General features: G+C 45.2%; 1 protein-coding gene across 1 annotated transcript in view; it reads left to right on the forward strand.

Annotated features, from left to right (window-relative positions):
* The first annotated feature begins 414 nt into the window (after window positions 1-414).
* Window positions 415-20,942, forward strand: part of LOC130130998 (solute carrier family 12 member 3-like) — a 32,784-nt gene continuing 12,256 nt past the window's right edge. Inside the window, exons 1-16 of the mRNA XM_056300858.1 lie at window positions 415-735; window positions 831-953; window positions 1,265-1,340; window positions 6,723-6,818; window positions 6,933-7,072; window positions 8,891-9,001; window positions 9,147-9,258; window positions 11,404-11,531; window positions 11,713-11,797; window positions 13,327-13,484; window positions 16,674-16,781; window positions 17,024-17,147; window positions 17,381-17,482; window positions 17,690-17,845; window positions 18,477-18,576; window positions 19,515-19,626. Of these exons, the coding sequence (XP_056156833.1) occupies window positions 415-735; window positions 831-953; window positions 1,265-1,340; window positions 6,723-6,818; window positions 6,933-7,072; window positions 8,891-9,001; window positions 9,147-9,258; window positions 11,404-11,531; window positions 11,713-11,797; window positions 13,327-13,484; window positions 16,674-16,781; window positions 17,024-17,147; window positions 17,381-17,482; window positions 17,690-17,845; window positions 18,477-18,576; window positions 19,515-19,626 (2,052 nt within the window). The remainder of the gene's footprint in view (window positions 736-830; window positions 954-1,264; window positions 1,341-6,722; window positions 6,819-6,932; window positions 7,073-8,890; window positions 9,002-9,146; window positions 9,259-11,403; window positions 11,532-11,712; window positions 11,798-13,326; window positions 13,485-16,673; window positions 16,782-17,023; window positions 17,148-17,380; window positions 17,483-17,689; window positions 17,846-18,476; window positions 18,577-19,514; window positions 19,627-20,942) is intronic.

The following is a 20,942-nucleotide window of genomic DNA, read 5'->3' on the forward strand; positions in this document are numbered from 1 at the left end:
TTGATACAGTGACTAACACTAAACAAGTAAATGTGTGTTTTTAAAAAAAAAATGTTTTCTTGTACTGTAAAAAGTTGTTTTTACGTTGGAAATATTTGTAAACATTGAAATAAAACAAGCCTATATTTTCAATCAAGATTTGCCGAGAAAAACATAAGATGCTTTTTTTCCCCGTCTGTAACTCAAACTCTCCAACCATATATCTTAAGTATACCTCAAATTCATATGAGAGAAAAACAAATACATGTAAAACACATCGCTTTGCTATTTTAATGTACCAAATCTGCTACATATATATTGTTTGACTGATTAATTGTTAGATGATAACCTTTTTTTTCCTTTTTTTTAAATCAAACTGGGACGTGTATCCCTGCTCTCCTACTTTTGCCGTGTGTGATTGTGCAAGCAGTGACCATGGGCTTGGCAAAATCCAAACCCAGCGGGTCGGACCACAAGGCTCACCCTCAAGTCAAGAATCAAGAGGAGGGTGTACCGATGTACTCGTCACACCATTTTAACACGACCAAACAACATCAAAATGCCACACATCTGGAACTCCCGTCAGACCCTGACGACAGAGTTTCAGAGCACCGGGAGTCCGGGCAAGAGATGCACAGATTTTCCATATACAGCACCGTGGACCAGGCACCGCAGCTGAACTTCTACGACAACCCACTCCCCGGGCAGCAGACCCTAAGTCGACCTTCACTGGAGGCCCTCCGCAAAGCCTTCGAAGTAAGGCCCTCAATTTGCGCCATTTAAATTCTTAGACATTGCAAAATATACCGAAATGAATAATCAATTATTTTTTTTCTGATTTATATTTCCAGGATCCAGAACCAGGAAACCATGCAGATGACTCTGGTATGAGTGGTCCACCAGTCAGTGGAAATGAAGAACAGCAGCAGCAGAAGAAGGCCCCCGTCCGCTTTGGCTGGGTGACCGGAGTCATGGTAAGGGGCACGTGTGTATGTATTTACAGTAAACTAATACAACTATGTTTGTGCATGTGTACATGCACACAATATGTACGCAAACAGACAATTGCATATACTACGCACACATATGCAAGTACACCTGCAAAGTACATGTGTGCAGACGTACAACGCACACACGGATTGCGCAGTGTGAGCAACATTGTCATTTTATCCAAACTTTGTAATCAGCAATCTTAGATATATGAACACACACACACACACACACACACACACACTTGCATGTACTGTCTCTTAGCAAGTGATGATGATTTGAAACCATCTTACAGGTGCGTTGTATGCTGAACATTTGGGGAGTCATACTGTTTCTCCGCCTGTCATGGATCACCTCCCAAGCAGGCATTTGTGAGTAACCTCTACGACTGTGTCTGACACAACAAGCTTCCAGAAAATAAGAGCGTCCATCCCAAACTAGACTTTTTCCCCAGGCAAAAAGTGACATCAGTGATAAGCCAGGGCAAGAGAACACTTGTCTTAACAAAGACATTGAGTCAAAACATTGCACAAGAAAAGGTGACGATCAGGTACTAGTTCTCTAAAAAACAAAAGCCACAAAATTCAGTAGGCCACAAAACTGAGGAAATGCACACTGCATGTTTGTCTTCTTTTTTTGTGATCAAAGTTTTTTTCGATTTTCAAACAAACAATTGGGTACGGGGTGGGGGGGGCGACCTATCGTTTCAAAGTTGCTGGTTACAGCTATGGTAAAAAGAGAGGTTATTATAATCCCTACTATTATAACAGTAATAATAGTGTAGCATTCACCGGTATTACATTTAAAACACACTTCAAAACTTACAACCGGGAGCTGCTTTATTCACGGCCGCTGTTGGCCACAGCCGCGCCGTACATACCGCCAATAAACCCGAACCACTGGTCGTCTCTCTCCGTAGACCCAACCCCTGAAACCCTCGACAACAGTGTACCCCCCGCAGAACTGCAAAATATCTCCCCCAACTATATACAACGAACACTTATACCCCCCTGGGGAACTTTAACATGCTACACTACCACCACCCCCCCATTAAAGTCCTCGACACCGAGGACAAAGTCTCTAAACCTCAGAGGAGTTTTTCACTGCCTCCTCAGTTGCCCCATAGGTGTTTTGGCCCCTGGTCGGTCCTCCCCTGGCTCCGGTTGCCCCCCCCCCCCCCCAAGGAGGTGAGCTGGGCACGGGGGCAGCAGATTGGGTCCCACTTATTGTATCATCAAGGCTGGCTGCTACAATCCCCCCTTTCCCAGATGTCACGGCAGGCGACACGGATGTTCCTCCATCCCCTCAAGTTGTCTGAGGCATTGCACAGCCCCTGTATGGCGCCAGACGGTCAAGGTGTAGCGCCACTTTGTGGCCCCATAGAGGCAATTGTACCTGATAGACAACCTCTCCTAGCTGCCCCCAGACCAAGCAAGGCCCCACCCAGTGGCTATCCAGTTTATGGCACCTGCCCTTCTTCTGGGTCGGAGTGTAGACCCAAACTATCTCCCTGGCTGCAAAATGGCACGCAGGTCATAATTCCTTTTCTGCCACACTCCTGCACTCTACAGTTGCCTCTGGGCATATCCATGTGCGGTGTCCAAACGGTCCTGAAGCTGCCTGGCATAGCTCGGACCTGCAGGGGCAGATGATACATATTTCGGGCCCATCCAAAAGGCCAGCGCTGCAGGGGTCCTCATATCCCTGCTCAACATGAGGAGGGCCAGTGTGCATGAAGTGGAGTCCTGGACCACAGAGCGGCACACCATGAGGACAAAGGGTAAGTGCATATCCCAGTTGAGCTGATGGGTGGCTGTTAAGATAGATCACTGTTAAGCAAGGTGTGGTTAAACTGCCCCACTAACCCGTCACTCTGGGGGTGGAGGGATGTTGTGCGAGTCTTAGTGATTCTTAGCCACTCACACATGGTGGAGAAAACCCTGGATTCAAAATTTCTCCCCTGGTCACTGTGGATGGACTCCTGGACCCCCAACCTGCTAAACATTCCTTCAACCAGGGCATTAACGACAGTCTTGGCCTCCTGGTTCAGCAGTGCATAGGCCTCCGGCCATTTAGTGAAAAGGTCCACAGTAGTGAGTATGAAGTGCTTCCCCCATGTTGTGTGTGGAAATGGCCCCACAATGTCAACACCCACCCACTGTATGGGCTCTTTCACTGGAAACTGCTGTAGATCAGCCCTCGACTGGCCCTGTGGCCCTTTACGAGTTGTGCAGAGGTCACAGCACCTGCAATAGTCCCCAATGTCCCTCCTCAGATGTCCCCAGTAGAAGGCTTGACGCAGCCGGCGGAGTGTCTTCATCACCCCAAAGTGACCTGTGCCCGCAGAGCTATGCGTTGCTTTGAGAACTGCCTCTTACATCCCTCTGGGCATTGAGAAGAGGTGGCCCTTGCCACCTCTTCTCCCCAGTTGCTGGTTCCACCCAAGCTCATTTTAGGCTCCCATCTAGCAGCCACAGAGTCTTGAACTTGGCCCACAGCCCTTTTGTCCACGGGGAGAGAGCTGCCACCTCTTCCCATGGTGGTCCCTGCTGTGCACCCACCCGCAGCATAACAGGCTGCAGATCCCGGTCCTGTCTCTGCTTTGTGGACCAGTCTATAACATCCACCACCTGCAGCTCTCTATTTGCCAGTATGGCTGCCCCACGTATGTCCTGCCCGTATGTCCTGTCCGTATGCCCCCAGGACCAGCTCATGTTCCCTGGCTTCTCTGCAGTCACAATACCAGCATGCTGCATGGCCGACGAGACAGCGCGTCTGCATTGCCATGCCATTCTCCTGTACAGTGGGTGATGGTGAACTCATAGCACTGCAACTCCTCCAACTAATGAGCCAACTGCTGCAGAAGAGCGTCCTGTCCCAGCGCCTCCTTATTACATGCAAAGCAGTCCTGAAATTCAATCAGCAGCTGTCCCAGTGCACCTGCTGTTGCACCTCCAGGTCACTGGCACTCCTTTGTCAGATCTCCTGCATAACTGCTCTCCTCCTCCTCTTGCTGCCCGGTGAGCCGCCACAGTCCTTCTGCACAGCTACTCCCAGGCTTGTGGCGCATACTGGAGTAACAAGAGTAGCAGTTGACGTTTTGGTCCCCCCCTCATGTCTTTTCTGGGACACCCCCAGCTGCTCCAGCTCCCTAGGATGCGGAGTCTGCAAGGAGCTTAGCTGGGACTCAGGCTGGGCTGTACTGGGCATTTGCATATGGCTGCATGCTCACTGTCAGCTCTCCCATGCACTGAGGGTTCCATGGCCTCATAGTCACAACATAACCCCCGCCAAAACTCAATGTGGCCTTCCCCAGGTCCAGCTGACATTTATAATCCCTCAAAAAGTCCAGGCCCAGAATGCACGTGTCCTGCACCTCTGCTACCCAAACTAGATGTCTCATGCTCCTCCCCATACCGTTAATATCAGCTGTCCCCTCCACTTCATTGGTGCTAGCTCACCAGTTACTGTATGGAGCTTAACAGCTGTGTCCTCCAGCCGCGTCCCCATTGGCACCATCTCTGGCCGGATGACTGTGACTCTCGACCCCGTGTCCACTACGGCAGTACATGAAACTCACTCAATGCAGATAGGACAGCAAGTCCTCCAACCCATATGACCACATAGATCATTTGTCCTCTAATACGACCCACAGGAGCATTTCCTAAATTAGCGCCCCCACTGGCAGCAGGAGATAGGCCACAGATACTTTTCGCCTCTGTGCATTGTGGGTTTTTAAAACAATTCAAGAACAATAGAATATGTAGTCAGTGCGTTTTTGTGTTGTTTTGCCATCTAGTATAGTAACTAAGATTGCTATTGGCAGTATGTTTACCTATGAATAACGTTATAAGAGCTGGACATTATAACCGCTATGTGACATTAAACTTTGCTTTTATTAATATTCGTTCTCATGATATCTTATGGAAGGAGATCGCTTATTGTTACAGGGAAAGTAATGTATTATAATTATGGAGGACCGTGAGGAAGTAGCTTAAAACCTAACTATAGGTTGTAATAAGCTGCTTGTACAAATGACCAATGGGGTCGTTTTTTGGTGGAGGGCAGTCTTAGATAGGAATGTGGCGGAAGTCTGAAATAGAAGTCCTTCCCACCACGACAACTTCCTGTCCCTTGTCTCTGCTGTTATGTGAGGCCTGGCTAACATGCGCGGGTGGTGTACGGGACATTGGTGTGGGGGTGCGCAGTGTCTCTCCTACTGTGGCTGCACGTCCTTTCCCATTATCTTAGCCCGGGCAGGGCAATTCCTCACCAGGTGTCTGGCCTGGCCACAGCCCCAACAGAGGCGTGTCCATGCCTGAGGCCGTGTCTGTTGATGCCTGGCTGGAGGCAGGGCCAGCCCCCTGATCATTTTGGTCATCTCCTCCAGCCACACCAGCTTTTGGGCAGCAGTTTCGCACTCTCCCGCCACTCTGACCATCGGGGGTGGGGGTGAGGGGGTCCACAAATGTGTCATGCTGCGCCCGTTCCATCACCATCTCCCTTTCTAGCACATACCCCAGGGCTTCACGCAGAGCGCATGGACAAGCCAGTTGGGTATGGGTGCACAGATCAGCCGGGGAGAGTGCCTTGATTAAATTGGTTATGAGCCAGCTCAGTTTGCACCGTAGATGGTATGCCTGCATACGCCCTTGTCATCAAACTCTCAATGTCATTAGCCAGAGTGTGCAGCGGCTCACCAGCACATCTTACTCGGCCATGCAGCTCAGATCACAGGAACTCCACTCAAGAGCACTGCGCAAACGCTGCTCCAATGCGCTGGTTAAGTCACCGTAATCAGTCCTCTCTCTAGGATCCAACAACCGCAGACAACAGAGCACGTCATCTGTCAAAGAGCAAGTTGGAGGGCTTTCTGTTCATCCAACCAAGCGCTCGCCCGCCCGGGCTAACAGTTTAAATTGGGGATGGAAAGCCTCCCAGTTCAATTTGCCGGTGTACTTGGGTGTTTTAATGCCTACCGGTTTATACAGCTCAAGGGCGCCGCCATTTTTCTTTACCTCAGTGCCTGAAACTCAGATGGCTTTTGCTGTGGGCGGTGTGGCGCAAGACACGGAATACATCTGAGCCCCCAGCATCGGCTAAGCATGACTCTCCCTTGGGTGTAGGCTCTCGTTTCACCTCGGTGCCCCTCCACCAATTATCAACTGTCAACTTTGTGGTTAGCTGCTTTAAATGTTTCCTTAGTTCGACAACCAAACATTTCTTCTCATGCAGACACCTGGACTGAGTCTACTCAGTTTTCGCTCCATTTGGCAGCTGTGGATACTATCTCAAGTTCAGTACTCATCTCCTTTACAAATTCATAAGTCTTTTGTATGTCTGTATATTACGTAGTGCGAGAGTCAGAACAGAGTCCACAGCTTCTCTGACTACCGAGGCAACAATTGCGTCTAGAACCTTTGTGTTCTTGAAGGGCTAGCTTTATTCCATTAGCAATAGCTGCGTCGAGTTCTTCTCTGGAGATGGACTAGTCTTTTAAATTTGTTCTTTATTGGCAATTGTTCAATCTCCCTTATCCACATGTCTTTGGCTGTCGAAATGCTCATCGTAGGACAGGTGTCAACAGAGCCGACGTATGTCGATAGGACTGTTGAAGAAAGACTATGCAAGCAGAGCTAGCAACTATGCTGGCATCACTGTTGAAGGGTCACGGGATCTCTAATGCATATTGCCTTCTGAAAAAGAAACCGAGATTAAGATGATCCTCAAGACTTTTCGCCTCCTCCCAACAGTGTTGACCTGGGTCATCATCCTCATGTCTGTGGTAGTGACCTCAGTAACTGCCCTCTCCATCTCTGCCATTGCCACCAATGGGAGGGTCGTCTCAGGTCAGTAACACTTTGCATCTGACTGAAAGTTTAGGCCCTTGTGAAGAATCCTTGTAAATTATCGTATTTAAATAAATAGCCTTTGAATCTACTTTGATCCGATGTAATGCTCAGGGGGTGCCTATTTCATGATCTCCCGAACCCTGGGTCCTGAGATGGGTGGGCCTATCGGTGTTGTGTTCTCCTTCGCCAATGCCCTGGGCTGTGCCCTACACACTGTGGGCTTTGCTGAGTCCGTCCGCGATCTCCTGAAGGTACGTATCAGATATGTGTCAAGACAGCTTTGTTGTTACGCCTGGATTTAAAAAGATGATGACCATTGTCTTTTCACTATAATTTTCCCTTATGTTTTTTTTATTTTTATTTTTAATTTTTTTATTATTATTAGTTAGGTGGCACGGTGGCGCAGTGGTTAGCATGGTTGCTTCACAGCAAGAAGGTCCTGGGTTCAAGCCCCAGGGTAGTCCAACCTTGGGGGTTGTCATGGGTCATCCTTTGTGTGGAGTTTGCATGTTCTCCCCATGTCTGCATGGGTTTCCTCCCACAGTCCAAATACATGTAGGTCAGGTAAGTCGGCCGAACCTAAATTGTCCCTAGGGGTGTGCGTGTGTGCATGTGCGTGCGTGTGTGTGTGTGTGTGTGTGTGTGTGGGCCCTGTGATGGCCTGGTGGCCTGTCCAAGGTGTCTCCCCACCTACTGCCCAATGACTGTTAGGATAGGCTCCAGCATCCCTGAGAGCAAGATAAGTGGTTTGAATAATAGATGGATGGATTTTTATTTTTAAATTTTTTATTTTAAGTATTCAAAATCCCAGATCAGTATCCGGCAGCGTTTGGGTGGCTTGGTGGTCTATTCCATTGCTTACCAACATGGGGATTGGCAGTTCGATCCCCGTGTTACCTTCAGCTTGATCAGGCATTCCTATAGATACAATTGGCCGTATCTGCGGGTGGGAAGCCAGATGTGGGTATGAGTTCTGGTCACTGCACTGGCGCCTCCTCTGGTTGGTCAGGGGCCTGTTCAGGGAGGCGGGGTACCTGGGGGGAATAGCGTGATCCTCCCACACGCTACGTCCCCCTGGTGAAACTCCTCAATGTCAGATGAAAAGAAGTGGCTGGCGACTCCACATGTATCGGAGGAGGTATGTGGTAGTCTGCAACCCTCCCTGGATCGACAGAGGGGGTGGAGCAGAGATAGGGACAGCTTGGAAGAGTGGGGTTATTGGCCGGATACAATTGGGGGGGAAAGGGAGAGAGAAAAAAAGAGAATCACAATCATATTTCTTGCCAAGTACAAGAACATACAAGGACTTTGCCTTGGTATGTCGGTGCAAGAGGGAAAATTTAACAGTAAATAGTAAAGATGAAAGTTAAACAGAATAATAAATATATATGCAAGATAAAATAAAATAAAAATATAAATAAGGTGCAATCAACACTGGTTCAGAGTTGAACATGAGACCACGTGGCAGCCCCTGATGCCCGGCGTTGGGTGGCAGGAGCTGTATTTACTACAAGTTAAATAAGAATTTTAAAAAGTTATTTAAAGAAGTTATTTACAGGGTAGTGCAGATTGTTTGCAGGATGACCATATACAGAGCGCACAGGGTAGATAAAAGGAGGTGGGTGGGGGGCAGTGTCAATATCTATGGGTGTCTGGGGGCTTGTTGGAAAGGCCTACTGCTGTAGGGAAGAAGCTGTTCTTGTGGCGTGAGGTTCTGGTTTTTATAGACCTTAACCTCTTGTCAGAGGGGAGTGTTTTGAAGAAACCATGGCCGGGGTGGGAAGAGTCATGATCTTTCCTGCTTGCCTCAGTGTTCTGGAGGTGTGCAGGTCTTGGAGGGACAGCAGGTTGCAGCCTATCAGCCTCTCAGCAGAGCTGCTGACACGCTGCATTTTGCCCATGTCCTTGGCAGTGGTAGCAGCATACCAGATAGTGATGAAGGAGGTGAAGATGGACTCAAAAATGGTGGTGTAAAAGTGCACCATCATTTGCTTTGGCAGGTTGAACTTTAAATATGAACTTTTGATGATTATAAAATTATCACTGATTTATTGGATATGTCAATGCAGGATTTTGATGCCATCATGGTGGATGATATCAATGACGTCCGCATCGTGGGTGCCATCACGGTGACTCTGCTCCTGCTCATTTCATTGGCTGGAATGGAGTGGGAGGCAAAGGTAAGCCTATCCTCGACAATTACTTTGTGACCCATTTTTAGAGGTCAGTTTAAACATCACGCAACCCTACTGTGTAATTTTTCCATCTTAACAGCCATATTTTATTCATTCTCTCTCTCTCTTTCCCCTTCTCTCTGGCTTTCAGACCCAAATCTTGTTCTTCTTCGTTCTCCTGGTCTCATTTGCCAACTACTTTGTGGGCACAGTGATCCCTGCCAGCCCAAAGAAACAAGCCATGGGGATCTTCAGCTACCGTCGTGAGTTTTACCTTCATCCAAACAGTGAATTAAACTGTCAACTATTAATTGTTAGCATGCACTTAACAGTTAACAATGCATTTCTTACTTAAGACGACTAAGGGGGTCCTTTGTATTTGTAATCACATTCGTGATGGTGATGAGCTACATACCACACACAGCTGAGTACCCAGGATACCAACCATTGGAAAATAGCTTATCCCAGAAATATTAATAATAATAATCATTACATTTATATAGCACTTTTCTAGACACCCAAAGTGCTTCACATTGAAGGGGATAACTCAATTCAACCACCACCAATGTGTAGCACCCACCTGGGTGATGCACAGCAGCCATTTTGCACTAGAACGCTCACCATACATCAGCTTGAGGTGGAGAGGGAGGAATCATTGAGCCAATTACACAGAGGGATGATTAAGTGGCCAGATGGAGAGAGCCAGGTTGGGGATTTTGCCAGGACACTGGGTCTACTCTTTGTGATACGTGTCATGGGATCTTGACTTGTTTTTAAGTCTTTAAATGGGCTGGCACCATCTTATTTATCTTAGCCAATACACCATCGTACACCAGTCAGAGCACTCAGGTCAACAAACCAGATGCTCTTACATGTTCCGAGATCCAGGCTTAAGAATAGGGGCGACAGAGCCTTTGCAGTGGCTGCTGCCCCTGATCTCTGGAACAATCTACCAGTACACATAAGATCTGCCCAGACCCTAGAGACTTTTAAATCTGTGTTAAAGACCTACCTCTTTTCGCTGGCATTCAATTCAAGTTGAGCTTGACACCATGATTTTATTATGGAAATATACTTTTATTCTTATGTTTTATTGTTTACATTTTAATTTTTTTATTTTATTATGTCTTTTTTACATATATTTTTATATTCATATGTGTCACTTATTTCATATTGTATTTTAAGCTTGCGCAGCACTTTGGTTCAACTGTGGTTGTTTTAAATGTGCTATGCTATATAAATAAACTTGACTTGACCACAGTGAGTCAGGACCTCCGTTAACGTGTCATCCGAAGGACGGCATCTCCTACAGCACAGTGTCCCCATCACTGCACTGGGATTTGATATTTGTTGTTTTTATTACTGCCCCCTACCGGCCCACAACACCACTTCCGGCAGCAACTAATTTTTCCAGGCAGTCTCCTTCCAAGTACTAGCCAAGCCCATACCTGCTTAGCTTCTGTCATTTGGCAGAGCCAGGATACATGCTGGTATGGCTGCCCACGTACATAAATGCCTGTAAGGCTTTTACATGATGATTAGCAAAGCGTGAGTGCTGGCTGAAGTTTTCTTTAAAGTTGTATCAATCATTCAGTCAATCAAGTTGCATTTTATATACATTCATAAGACTAAAAAAACAAGTAAATAATACAGGATAGATTACATACTTGATCACTGAAAGAAGCATTTTTTAGAGGAGTTACAGCTCTTTGACAACACAAATTGTTTGCCTGATGCTACCGACACTAATAATTTTCAGGTGTTACAACTAAGCAAGAGGTTTAAGGAAAAGAGTCATGCCCAACTAAGGTGCGACTCTCAATTAAAACAGTGTTTGCAGGGAAAAGTAAAGCCATTCACATTGTCTTGAAATACAGGGCGCACACGCAAGCAGCTCACAGTCAATATAAATGCCCACACTTCCTATAATTCATCCTAACCATATTTTGTATGACACCAGGTACAATCGCAGGAATTTTTGTGGTGTACAGATATCCTATGTGGTCCATTTTTGTTATTTTGATGTGTTGGACCATAGTGGATGTCCATCTGTGGACGTTATAGCTAGATAATGAGCTGACCCTGAGAGGTTCTGAGTTTATAAGTCCACAGTTTTTTTTTGTTTTTTTTTATTAACGGAAAGTCGAAGTTTTTATTGAGGCCTGTATCCCTGCTTGGAGTTGGTTTAGTTATGACAACATAGACACCCCTTTTAACAGTCAAAACATTTCAACAAAACTGGAATACCTTCCAATGGTTTTTCCCCAAAAGCTGTTGGAGTTTGCACATTTTGAGCCGGAGTAACCGAGAACAGGACAGCACGGCAGCATCAGAGTTTATCAATTTGTCTTGACAACTACAAATGAAGTTTATCTGCCACCATCAGCAGTTTTTCCCCCCTTTACCAGGTGACATCTTCATATCAAACTTGCTACCAGAGTTCAGAGATGGAAATACCTTCTTCCAAATGTTTGCCATCTTCTTCCCCTCTGCCACCGGCATCCTCTCTGGGGCCAACATTTCCGGAGACCTCAAGGTATAAGATGGAAAAAAAGGCACGGGGGGGGGGGGGAGAAAATGATAACCAAAGAATGAGTTTAACGAATGAGAGCAGAATCAAGTTTAAGTAATCCATTATAAATAATATTATTTGGTAGTATTAGTTTTAAAACTAGCAATGACACTCATAATGAATTATTAATCTAAACATTTTGCAGGACCCAGGGACTGCCATTCCCAAAGGCACTCTCATGGCCATTTTCTGGACCACAGTGAGCTACCTCACCATTTCTGCAACTGCTGGTAAGCTTTTTATGACTTTACCTAACTTTACTCGATGTGCATCTCTTGAAAGCATCCCTAAAGCAGCCCGATATATGACAGCTTAAAGGAGCATACTTGCAATTGGGAGGTTGATGATTAAAATCCTCGGACTGCTTGGCGTTTCATATAGCGAAGGCCAATGCTGTAAAGGAGTATGTGTTCAAAGGTGGTTTCACACCTGCATCATTTGGTGTGGACTTTATGAATTTTTTGTCAAGGTTGCACTATTTATTTATTTTGACCCCTCCCCCCAATTGTATCTGCCCAATTACCCCCAAATTCAAAGCCGTCCCGGTCGCTGCTCCACCCCCCCGCTGAGCCAGGGAGGGCTGTAGATTACCACATGCCTCCTCTGATACATGTGGAGTTGCCAGCCGCTTCTTTTCACCTGACAGTGAGGAGTTTCGCCAGAGGGACATAGCGCATGGGAGGATCACGCTATTCCCCCCAGTTCCCCCTCCCCTCTGAACAGGCGCCAACAGACCAACCAGAGGAGGCGCTAGTGCAGTGACCAGGACACATACCCACATCCGGCTTCCCACCTGCAGACACGGCTAATTGTGTCTGTCGGGACGCCTGACCAAGCCGGAGGTAACACGTGGATTCAAACCGCCGATCCCCGTGTTGGTAGGCAAAGGAATAGACCGTCACGCTACTTGGACACCCCAAGGTTGGACTATTTTGACAACTGTGAACATATGATGCAAACTCCTAGTGTGCCCCAAACAACTACAAAAGGTTTACTCAAAAATGAGAGTCTTGGGTCACATCCAGATGGACTGTGGTGCAGATCATTTCTGGTTTTAAAGCAATTTCAGTAGAGTCCAAATTGAAAAAAAGAAAGTGATGTCATATGCAATGTCTTGTGGGTTCAGGGTGGGATGTTTTATAGTTATTTTTTATTTTGGTAAAAGGTGCTACAGAGCAGTGCTGAATATCATGAGTCGTTAGGACTAGGGAATGGACTGTGTGCAGCAAAGGCTTCGTTTAGCCTACATGAACAAAATTGGCTAATTTTCTCTAATAAATTGCACCACATGGAAAAAAATAAAATTAAACTTACATCAATAAATGCTAAAACAAGAGGTCACATTTCAAGGCACAGTAATACTGGTTTCATTTAATTTATTCATTTATTATTTTTTATTTTAATGTTATATTATTATTATATTTTATATTTATTATTATTTTATTTATTCATTTAATTTTGTTTTTCATTTAATTTTTTTTTCATTTAATTTTAAGTAATACTGTTTTCTGGTGAACTTCATACATTAAGTAATTGGGAATGCCGGTTTTCCCTGTTATTGAAATCCCTAACTGGAGTCACTTTGTGGCCTGTGTGATGTGTGTGAATAAACGGCCATGGCGAGGTGCAGCCAAAAAGGAAAAAAAAAATTTTCATGGTGGACTCACCAGAATTTGTGGCCTTATGCCACATCTTGTTTGAAGAACAAAAACTCACATACATTTGGTGGCTCATTCTCGATGTCCCTGTCTTCCTCCAGGGTCATGTGTAGTACGGGATGCCTCCGGCAGCCAAAATGACAGTCTGACTGGGAATAGCACAGACGGGTGTGTGGGACTAGCGTGCCAACTGGGCTGGAACTTCACACAGTGCATTGAATCAAAGTCCTGTAATTTTGGCTTGGCCAACAACTACAAGGTGAGACTCAGAGCAAGTACTGTATTTAAGGCCTCACTCTAAGGCTTAATGAACGGTCACAAAATATGATGTTTGGTGTACACCTACATGCATTATCATGCCAGAATTTGCATACAGCATTAGTAGGTTGTGGGCCCACTAGATTAGCTATTACTAATATTATAATATAACTAATTTTAACTAGCTTGTTTAACACAATCTTGGAAAGTGAGTGGATGCTTGAGGAGTGGAGAAGAAGTACACTGGTACCGATTTTCAAGAATAAGGGTGATGTGCAGAGCTCTAGCAACTACAGAGGTATAAAGTTGATCAGCCACAGCATGAAGATATGGGAGAGTAATAGAAGCCAGGTTAAGAGGAGAGGTGACGATTATTGAGCAGCAGTATGGTTTCATGCCACGAAAGAGCACTACAGATGCGATGTTTGCTTTGAGAATGTTGATGGAGAAGTATACAGAATGCCAGAAGGAGTTAAATTGTGTCTTTGTAGATTGAGAGAAAGCATACGACAGGGTGCCAAGAGAGGAGGTGTGGTATTGTATGAGGAAGTCGGGAGTTGCACAGAAGTACTTAGGAGTGGTGCAGTATATGTATGACAGAAGTGTGACAGTGGTGAATTGTGCGGTTGGAGTGACAGCTGGCTTCAAGGTGGAGGTGGGATTACATCAAAGATTGGCTCTGAGCCCTTTCTTGTTTGCAATGGTTTGTGGGTGACATTGTGATCTGTAACGAGTAGGGTGCAGGTTGAGGAGAGCCTGGAGGGGTGGAGGTATACACTGGAGAGAAGAGGAATGAAAGCCAGTTGGAGCAAGATGGAATACCTATACGTGAATGAGAGGGAGGACAGTGGAATGGTGAGGATGCAAGGAATAGAGGGTGACGAAGGGGTATGAGTTTAAACACTTGTGGTCAACTGGCCAAAGTAACGGGGAGTGCAGGAGAGGTGAAGAAGAGAGTGCAGGCAGGGTGGAGTGGGTGGATAAGAGTGTCAGGAGTAATTTGTGACAGAAGGGTACCACCAAGAGTTAAAGGGAAGGTTTACAAGATGGTTGTGAGACCAGCTATATTATATGGTTTGGAGACAGTGGCACTGACGTAATGACAGGAGGCGGAGCTGGAGGTGGCAGAGTTGAAGATGCTAATATTTTCATTGGGAGGGACAAAGAAGGACAAGATTAAGAACAAGTATATTAGAGGGAAAGCTGACGTTGGACGGTTTGGAGACAAAGCAAGAGAGGCAAGATTGAGATGGCTTGGACATTTGTGGAGGAGAGATGCTGAGTATACCGGGAGAAAGATGCCGAATATGGAGTTCTTAGTTCTTCTTTCTCTTCCATCTCACACCCAACTTGCAGGGCATATGTGCTGATAACATTCAGCAATACACCTTCGATTTTCAGCTTCATACTCATCACTCTGTCTGACACTCTATTCACCTCCAGCACACTCTTGACATACTCTTCCTTCAGAATTACCCCTACCCCATTTCTCCTCCCATTCGCACCATGGTAGAAGAGTTTGAACCCACCTCTGATACTCCTGGCCTTACTCCCCTTCCACCTGGTCTCTTGCACACACAGTATGATGCCTACCTTTCTTCTTTCCATCATATCAGCCAGCTCTCTCCCTTTACCAGTCATAGTGCCAACATTCAAAGTTCCGACTCTCACCTCCACACTCCTACCTTTCCTTCTCTCTCGCTTCTCTGGACATGCCTTCCCCATCTCCTTCTCTTTCACCCAACTGTAGCATTGTTTCCACCGGCACCCTGCTGGTTAACAGTACCGGTGGCAGTCGTTGGTAACCCGGGCCTTGACCGATCCGGTATGGAAATCTTATTTATGATCCGCATATTTGATTTGGCAAAGATGTTACACTGGATGCCCTTCCTGATGCAACCCTCCCCATTTATCCGGGCTTGGGACCGGCACTAAGAATGCACTGGCTTGTGCATCCTCAGTGGCTGGGTTTTAAGATCACGGAATGCAATATTAAAATAACTGAACTCATACACACAATCCAAATGACTGCATAATAGCACCACTGGGTAGCATGTTACAATAAGACACAGGTACTTAATTGCTTTATTAGTGTTATTAACCTGTTCACTGATGTGTTATAAATCAATAATAAGATGTAATAATGCATTAATAAATGGACTTTTGGGCTTGCTAGGTTGGGAGCCCACAATTAGATGAAGAGAGTTAGCCTCACTAACCACAAGAAACATTCCAGTTTTTTTACAACCTGGGTTTTATTTTCATAGTTTTTGCCTGTTGCATACCAGTTATAACACTTTGCTCAACGGCTTCATTTTGAAGATTTTGGATGGGACCATTGCTAAAAAATGCTTTAAAACATTGTCTTACTGAACATGAGTCTTAAATTTGTCCTTTCAACAACAACAATGAAAAACCTTTTGTGCCTCAGGTAGACTGTATCCCGTATCCAAGATCTTGAAAATGTTGCAGGCGAGTAAAATTATATCACAACCAATATACATGAGGGAAAAAAAGTAATACTCAGGATGTAAAAAAAAACAAAACCGTAATTTTTCTTTAACCATTGCCTGACCTTAACCCTAAGCTTAACCTCTGTAACTGTCATTGATGCTACAACTGTATGAAAGTTGGCTTTTGTGTATGCATTGCATGACCTTTTCAACTCGGGTCACTTGTACATCATTTGCTGAGGGTGTGAATCGGCGGTCCTCAATGGTCACATGGTTTCCGAGAGAATGTCTGTCGAGATTCTCTCATATTGACAAAATGTGGGCTCCAAAACTGGCCAACCAGAGTCTGTTTATTAATGCATTATATCATCTCATTACCGATTCATGATGTATTAGTTGGTTTTTTTGTATCATAATAAGGTAAATTAAAAACATATCCACTGAATATGACTTGGCCTGAACCCATGTTGATCAGGATACACGGATCAGGATAACACGGGGATTCGAAACAGCGATCCCCGTGTTGGTAGGCAATGGAGTAGACCACTACGCTTATCAGACGCCCATTAACCATTAATAAAATAATAAGGAATCATTCATGAAACCTTTACAAAGCATGCCATATTGTTAAGGGTACCCACCATTGTAACTAATACTCTCAGTTATAAATGCACAGTGTTCAATACTGTAATTAAGTCAAGAATATTTTGGTTAAACCTAACCCTCAAATCCAACAGGTACTTGGTCAGGTGTCGGGATTTTACTACCTCATCACTGCTGGTCTCTTTGCAGCTAGCCTGTCATCTGCCCTCGCCTTTCTTGTCTCTGCCCCAAAAGTCTTTCAGGTAAGAAAGCATAGCCACAGCTCAACATTAAGTCACCTTTTTCAGGTTGTTTTCCTAAACAAAGTTAGAAATTATTGTAAAGTATAAGGGGGGGGGGACACAAGGCATTAGCCTCGACTGCAGTTTGTGAAAATCAGAAGCAATTCCGTTAATTTATATGGAAGAAGCAGAAAAATGTAACATACATGGTAATTATTATAAAATATAGTTAATGGAGTTCATTCCTCTGCCTTGTGCATCAGTGTCTGTGCAGAGACAACATCTACCCATACATTGGATTCTTTGCAAAGGGTTATGGGAAAAATGATGAGCCGCTTCGGGCCTACCTGCTCTGTTACTTCATTGCTATGGCATTCATTCTTATTGGTAAGTCTGTCACCTTACCATCGTTTAGGTTTTAGCCTTGCAATCAACCACTTATGAAATGTAATGAGTTGACAGAGATCAGATGGCCACGTCACCGAGGCTAGCTACGGTGACGGCATTAGAAAAAAAGCAGAGAAAAAGAAGCACCGTTCATCCCCTTGATTAAGTGTCCATATTTATTTTTGTTATGTGTACTGGACTTTTGACTCGGGCCTTCTGGGTTTCTGTTGTAGCGAAGCTGGACACCATTGCTGGTTTGATATCCAATTTTTTCCTGTGTTCCTATGCCCTCATTAACTTCAGCTGCTTTCATGCTTCCATCACCTGCTCACCTGGTGAGTTAGAGGCATACTGCACTCTTAACAACAAACACACCATGAGTGAACTTCATATTGTTGCATATTTGTTTTCATTCTCACCCGCAATTTGAACATTCAGACACTTGCCATTGATTACATTTCAGTTTGACAATTGTTCTGGGAGTCCAGGCTACACTTGCTTAATAAGCAACCCTGATGCTTGTCTATCTCTGCCCCCTGTAGGCTGGAGGCCCTCATTTCACTACTACAGTAAATGGACAGCTTTGTTTGGAGCTACAATCTCAATTGTGCTGATGTTTCTGTTGAGCTGGTGGGCTGCTCTCACCACATTTTGTATCATTTTCTTCCTGCTTGGATATGTTACCTACAACAAGCCAAGTGAGTCAAGGATGCATGCATTCTGTTATATGTTCCTGATGTGGCTAATGGATGTGAAGGAGTGCTATCCCTTTTTGGTGGGACACATTCTCGGTGTTTTATCTCCATGTGACCTGTGACCAAATCTCCCTCTTTCTAAATCCTCATCTAGGGCGTCCAGGTAGCGTAGTGGTCTATTCCATTGCCTACCAACACGGGGCTTGCTAGATTGTGTCCCCGTGTTACCTCCGGTTTGGTCGGGCATCCCTACAGACAAAATTGGCTGTGTCTGTGGGTGGGAAACGGGATGTGTCCTGGTCACTGCACTAGCACCTCCTCTGGTCGGTCAGGGCACCTGTTCGGGGGGAAGGGGAACTGGGGGGGAATAGTGTGATCCTCCCACACGCTACGTCCTCCTGGCGAAGCACCTCATTGTCATGTAAAAAGAAGCAGCTGGCGACTCCACATGTATTGGAGGAGGCATGTGGTAGTTTGCAGCCCTCCCCGGATCGGCAGAAGGGGTGGAGCAGTGACTGGGACAGCTCAGAAGAGTGGGGCAATTGGCCAGATACAATTGGGGAGAAAAAGGGAGAAAAAAATCCTCATCTCTTTGTTTCCCCAAACTTCACTTTTCACATCTTTGATTTCACAGAGGTAAACTGGGGAACATCTGTGCAGGCTGGTGCTTACAAAATGGCTTTGTCCTACTCTGTCACTCTTTCTGGGGTGGAGGATCATGTCAAGAACTTTAGGTGAGCATCCACAAGAAAACCACTCTCATGTTGGACAGATAATCCTCAAGCTATTTACTAACAGGATTTTCATCTACGAGCACACGTATCCGTCCTCACGACTCCTAAAAAAATAAGAGTTAAAGTTCCTCGGTGTACCTGATATTATCAAAAAGTGTTTGCCAAAGCGGTTAACTTATCTGTTTTTGCAAGTATGTATATCAGGGCGGCACGGTGGCGCAGTGGTTAGTGTGGTCACCTCACAGCGAGAAGGTCCTGGGTTCAAGCTCCAGGGTAGTCCAACCTTGGGGGTCGTCCCGGGTCGTCCTCTGTGTGAGTTTGCATGTTCTCCCCATGTCTGCGTGAGTTTCCTCCGGGTGCTCCGGTTTCCTCCCACAGTCCAAAGACATGCAGGTCAGGTGAATCGGCCATATTAAAATTGCCGGCCTGGTGGCCTGTCCAGGGTGTCTCCCCACTTGCTGCTCAATGACTGCTGGGATAGGCTCCAGCATCCCCGCGACCCTGAGAGCAGGATAAGCGGTTTGGATAATGGATGGATGGATTGACTGGAGTATGTATATCAATTTAAAATCATGATGTCGCCATCTTAAAGTCGGTCAAAAATCATTTAATTATTGTACCTTATCTATTTCATTGTGATATTCTAGAGAATCTATTACCTAGCCTTGTTTGCATCAAGCATTGGCAATCTAGGGTTTTTTTATAGAGATAAGAAGTCCTGAGCCCAAACATCTGTAACAGTAACATGAATATCTCATATGTATTATTTGATGATACCTATTGTCGAGTGATATATATTCAGGATTTTGATTAACACAGTTGCCAGTTTTTCAGCATAATCTATCGCTCTTTTTTTAAAATTTTCCTGCTACAGCAGTGTTGACTCTGCATATCTCATTAACATTCTCAGTTGTTCTGTGTGGTTCTGACCTTCTCAGGCCTCAGTGTCTGGTGCTGACAGGGCCCCCAAACCAACGGCCAGCCCTGGTGGACTTTGTCAGCTCTTTTACCAAGCACACAAGCCTCATGATCTGTGGAGACATCCTCCTGGTTAGTCATATGCTGCCTGCACATTAACTATCCATGGAAAGATATATATGTATATTAAAGATGCACCTATACTGCTACCGATTATGAGCATGATTTTTTTTTTTTTTTGTTGATACGGAGAACGGATCTGATCCATTACTTTTGCTGAACAAAACAGACTTAGACCATCAGTTTGGGGTTGATGGCCAAAATATTTGCGATAAAATTGATTTTTTTTGTCCTTCCTCATTAAAGAAGTACAGGCTTCCATTTGCCAAAAGTGCCATAAATCAAGCTTTTTTTTTTTGCTCTTGTTTATGACATGTTACTCATGGCTTTTGGTATTTTAGTCTTTGGTAAAATCTCCAATACTGATACTCACGGGAGCAGCCGAAAGTAGTAGTAGTAGTAGTAGATTGACCGTTATAGGATGTAGAATGATAACAAAGCATTGCCTTTATTTGGATCATTCCTTAAAACATTTTGGATTGAAATCTTTCATGAACTTTCAACATGCACTCATATTAGCGCAGGAAGGTGGGCTGCAAGCTCCCCCTAGTGGTGGGTGCAGCCCCCACCCCCCCAGTAGTGGCAGGTGGCTGTGTAACATCTTAAACCCAACAGCATGCCTAACTTTTCCTAACGTACAAATGCAAAAAATAAATAAAAAATAAAACATACCTTTATTTTAAACAGTGGGTGGGGCTGCTTGGAATGTACATGTTTGATAATAAAGTGAGTAAGCACTCCATTCCAAATCTGCTACACACACACCTTACAAACAAACCAAAGATGTCATACTGTAACGACTGGGGGAGGCGGTCGCTCTGACTGTAGGCGGTTCTGTGCTGGGGGAGTGCAATGGCTGATGGGACTGTTAATGTTAGATTTAAAATTGGGTTTTAATGATGTGGTGTTCATGTTGTGGTTATTCTTGTGTTGTCGTTTTGGGGGTTTGTCTCCGACGAAGTAGGAGACTGTTTACTGACTGATTGGCTGTAGGACCGTAACTGAGACTGATGTCGCCAATTGTGATGTGGGGGGGTGGGGGGCAGGGACTCGTTATGTTGTTGTCCGTTCTGGCCAGTGTGAATAAATAGCACTCCCGGGGTCGTGCGGTGTATGGGGCACAGGGGTTGCGATTAAAAAGAGAGCTCTGCTGCTCAACTCATTCTCCCACGCCAGCTCGCCACAATACTTTTCGTGTTAGTTGGCAGCCCCCCTACTTAAAACATCTGCCCGTGCGCCCGTGTACTCGACATCATCAGGTGGATATTTAGTATGTCTAGTGATACTACACTTTAAAACTGTTCTTTGAATCGCCTTCTGCCTCCGTT

Source organism: Lampris incognitus, chromosome 20, assembly GCF_029633865.1.
Source record: "Lampris incognitus isolate fLamInc1 chromosome 20, fLamInc1.hap2, whole genome shotgun sequence".
Taxonomy (NCBI): domain Eukaryota; kingdom Metazoa; phylum Chordata; class Actinopteri; order Lampriformes; family Lampridae; genus Lampris; species Lampris incognitus.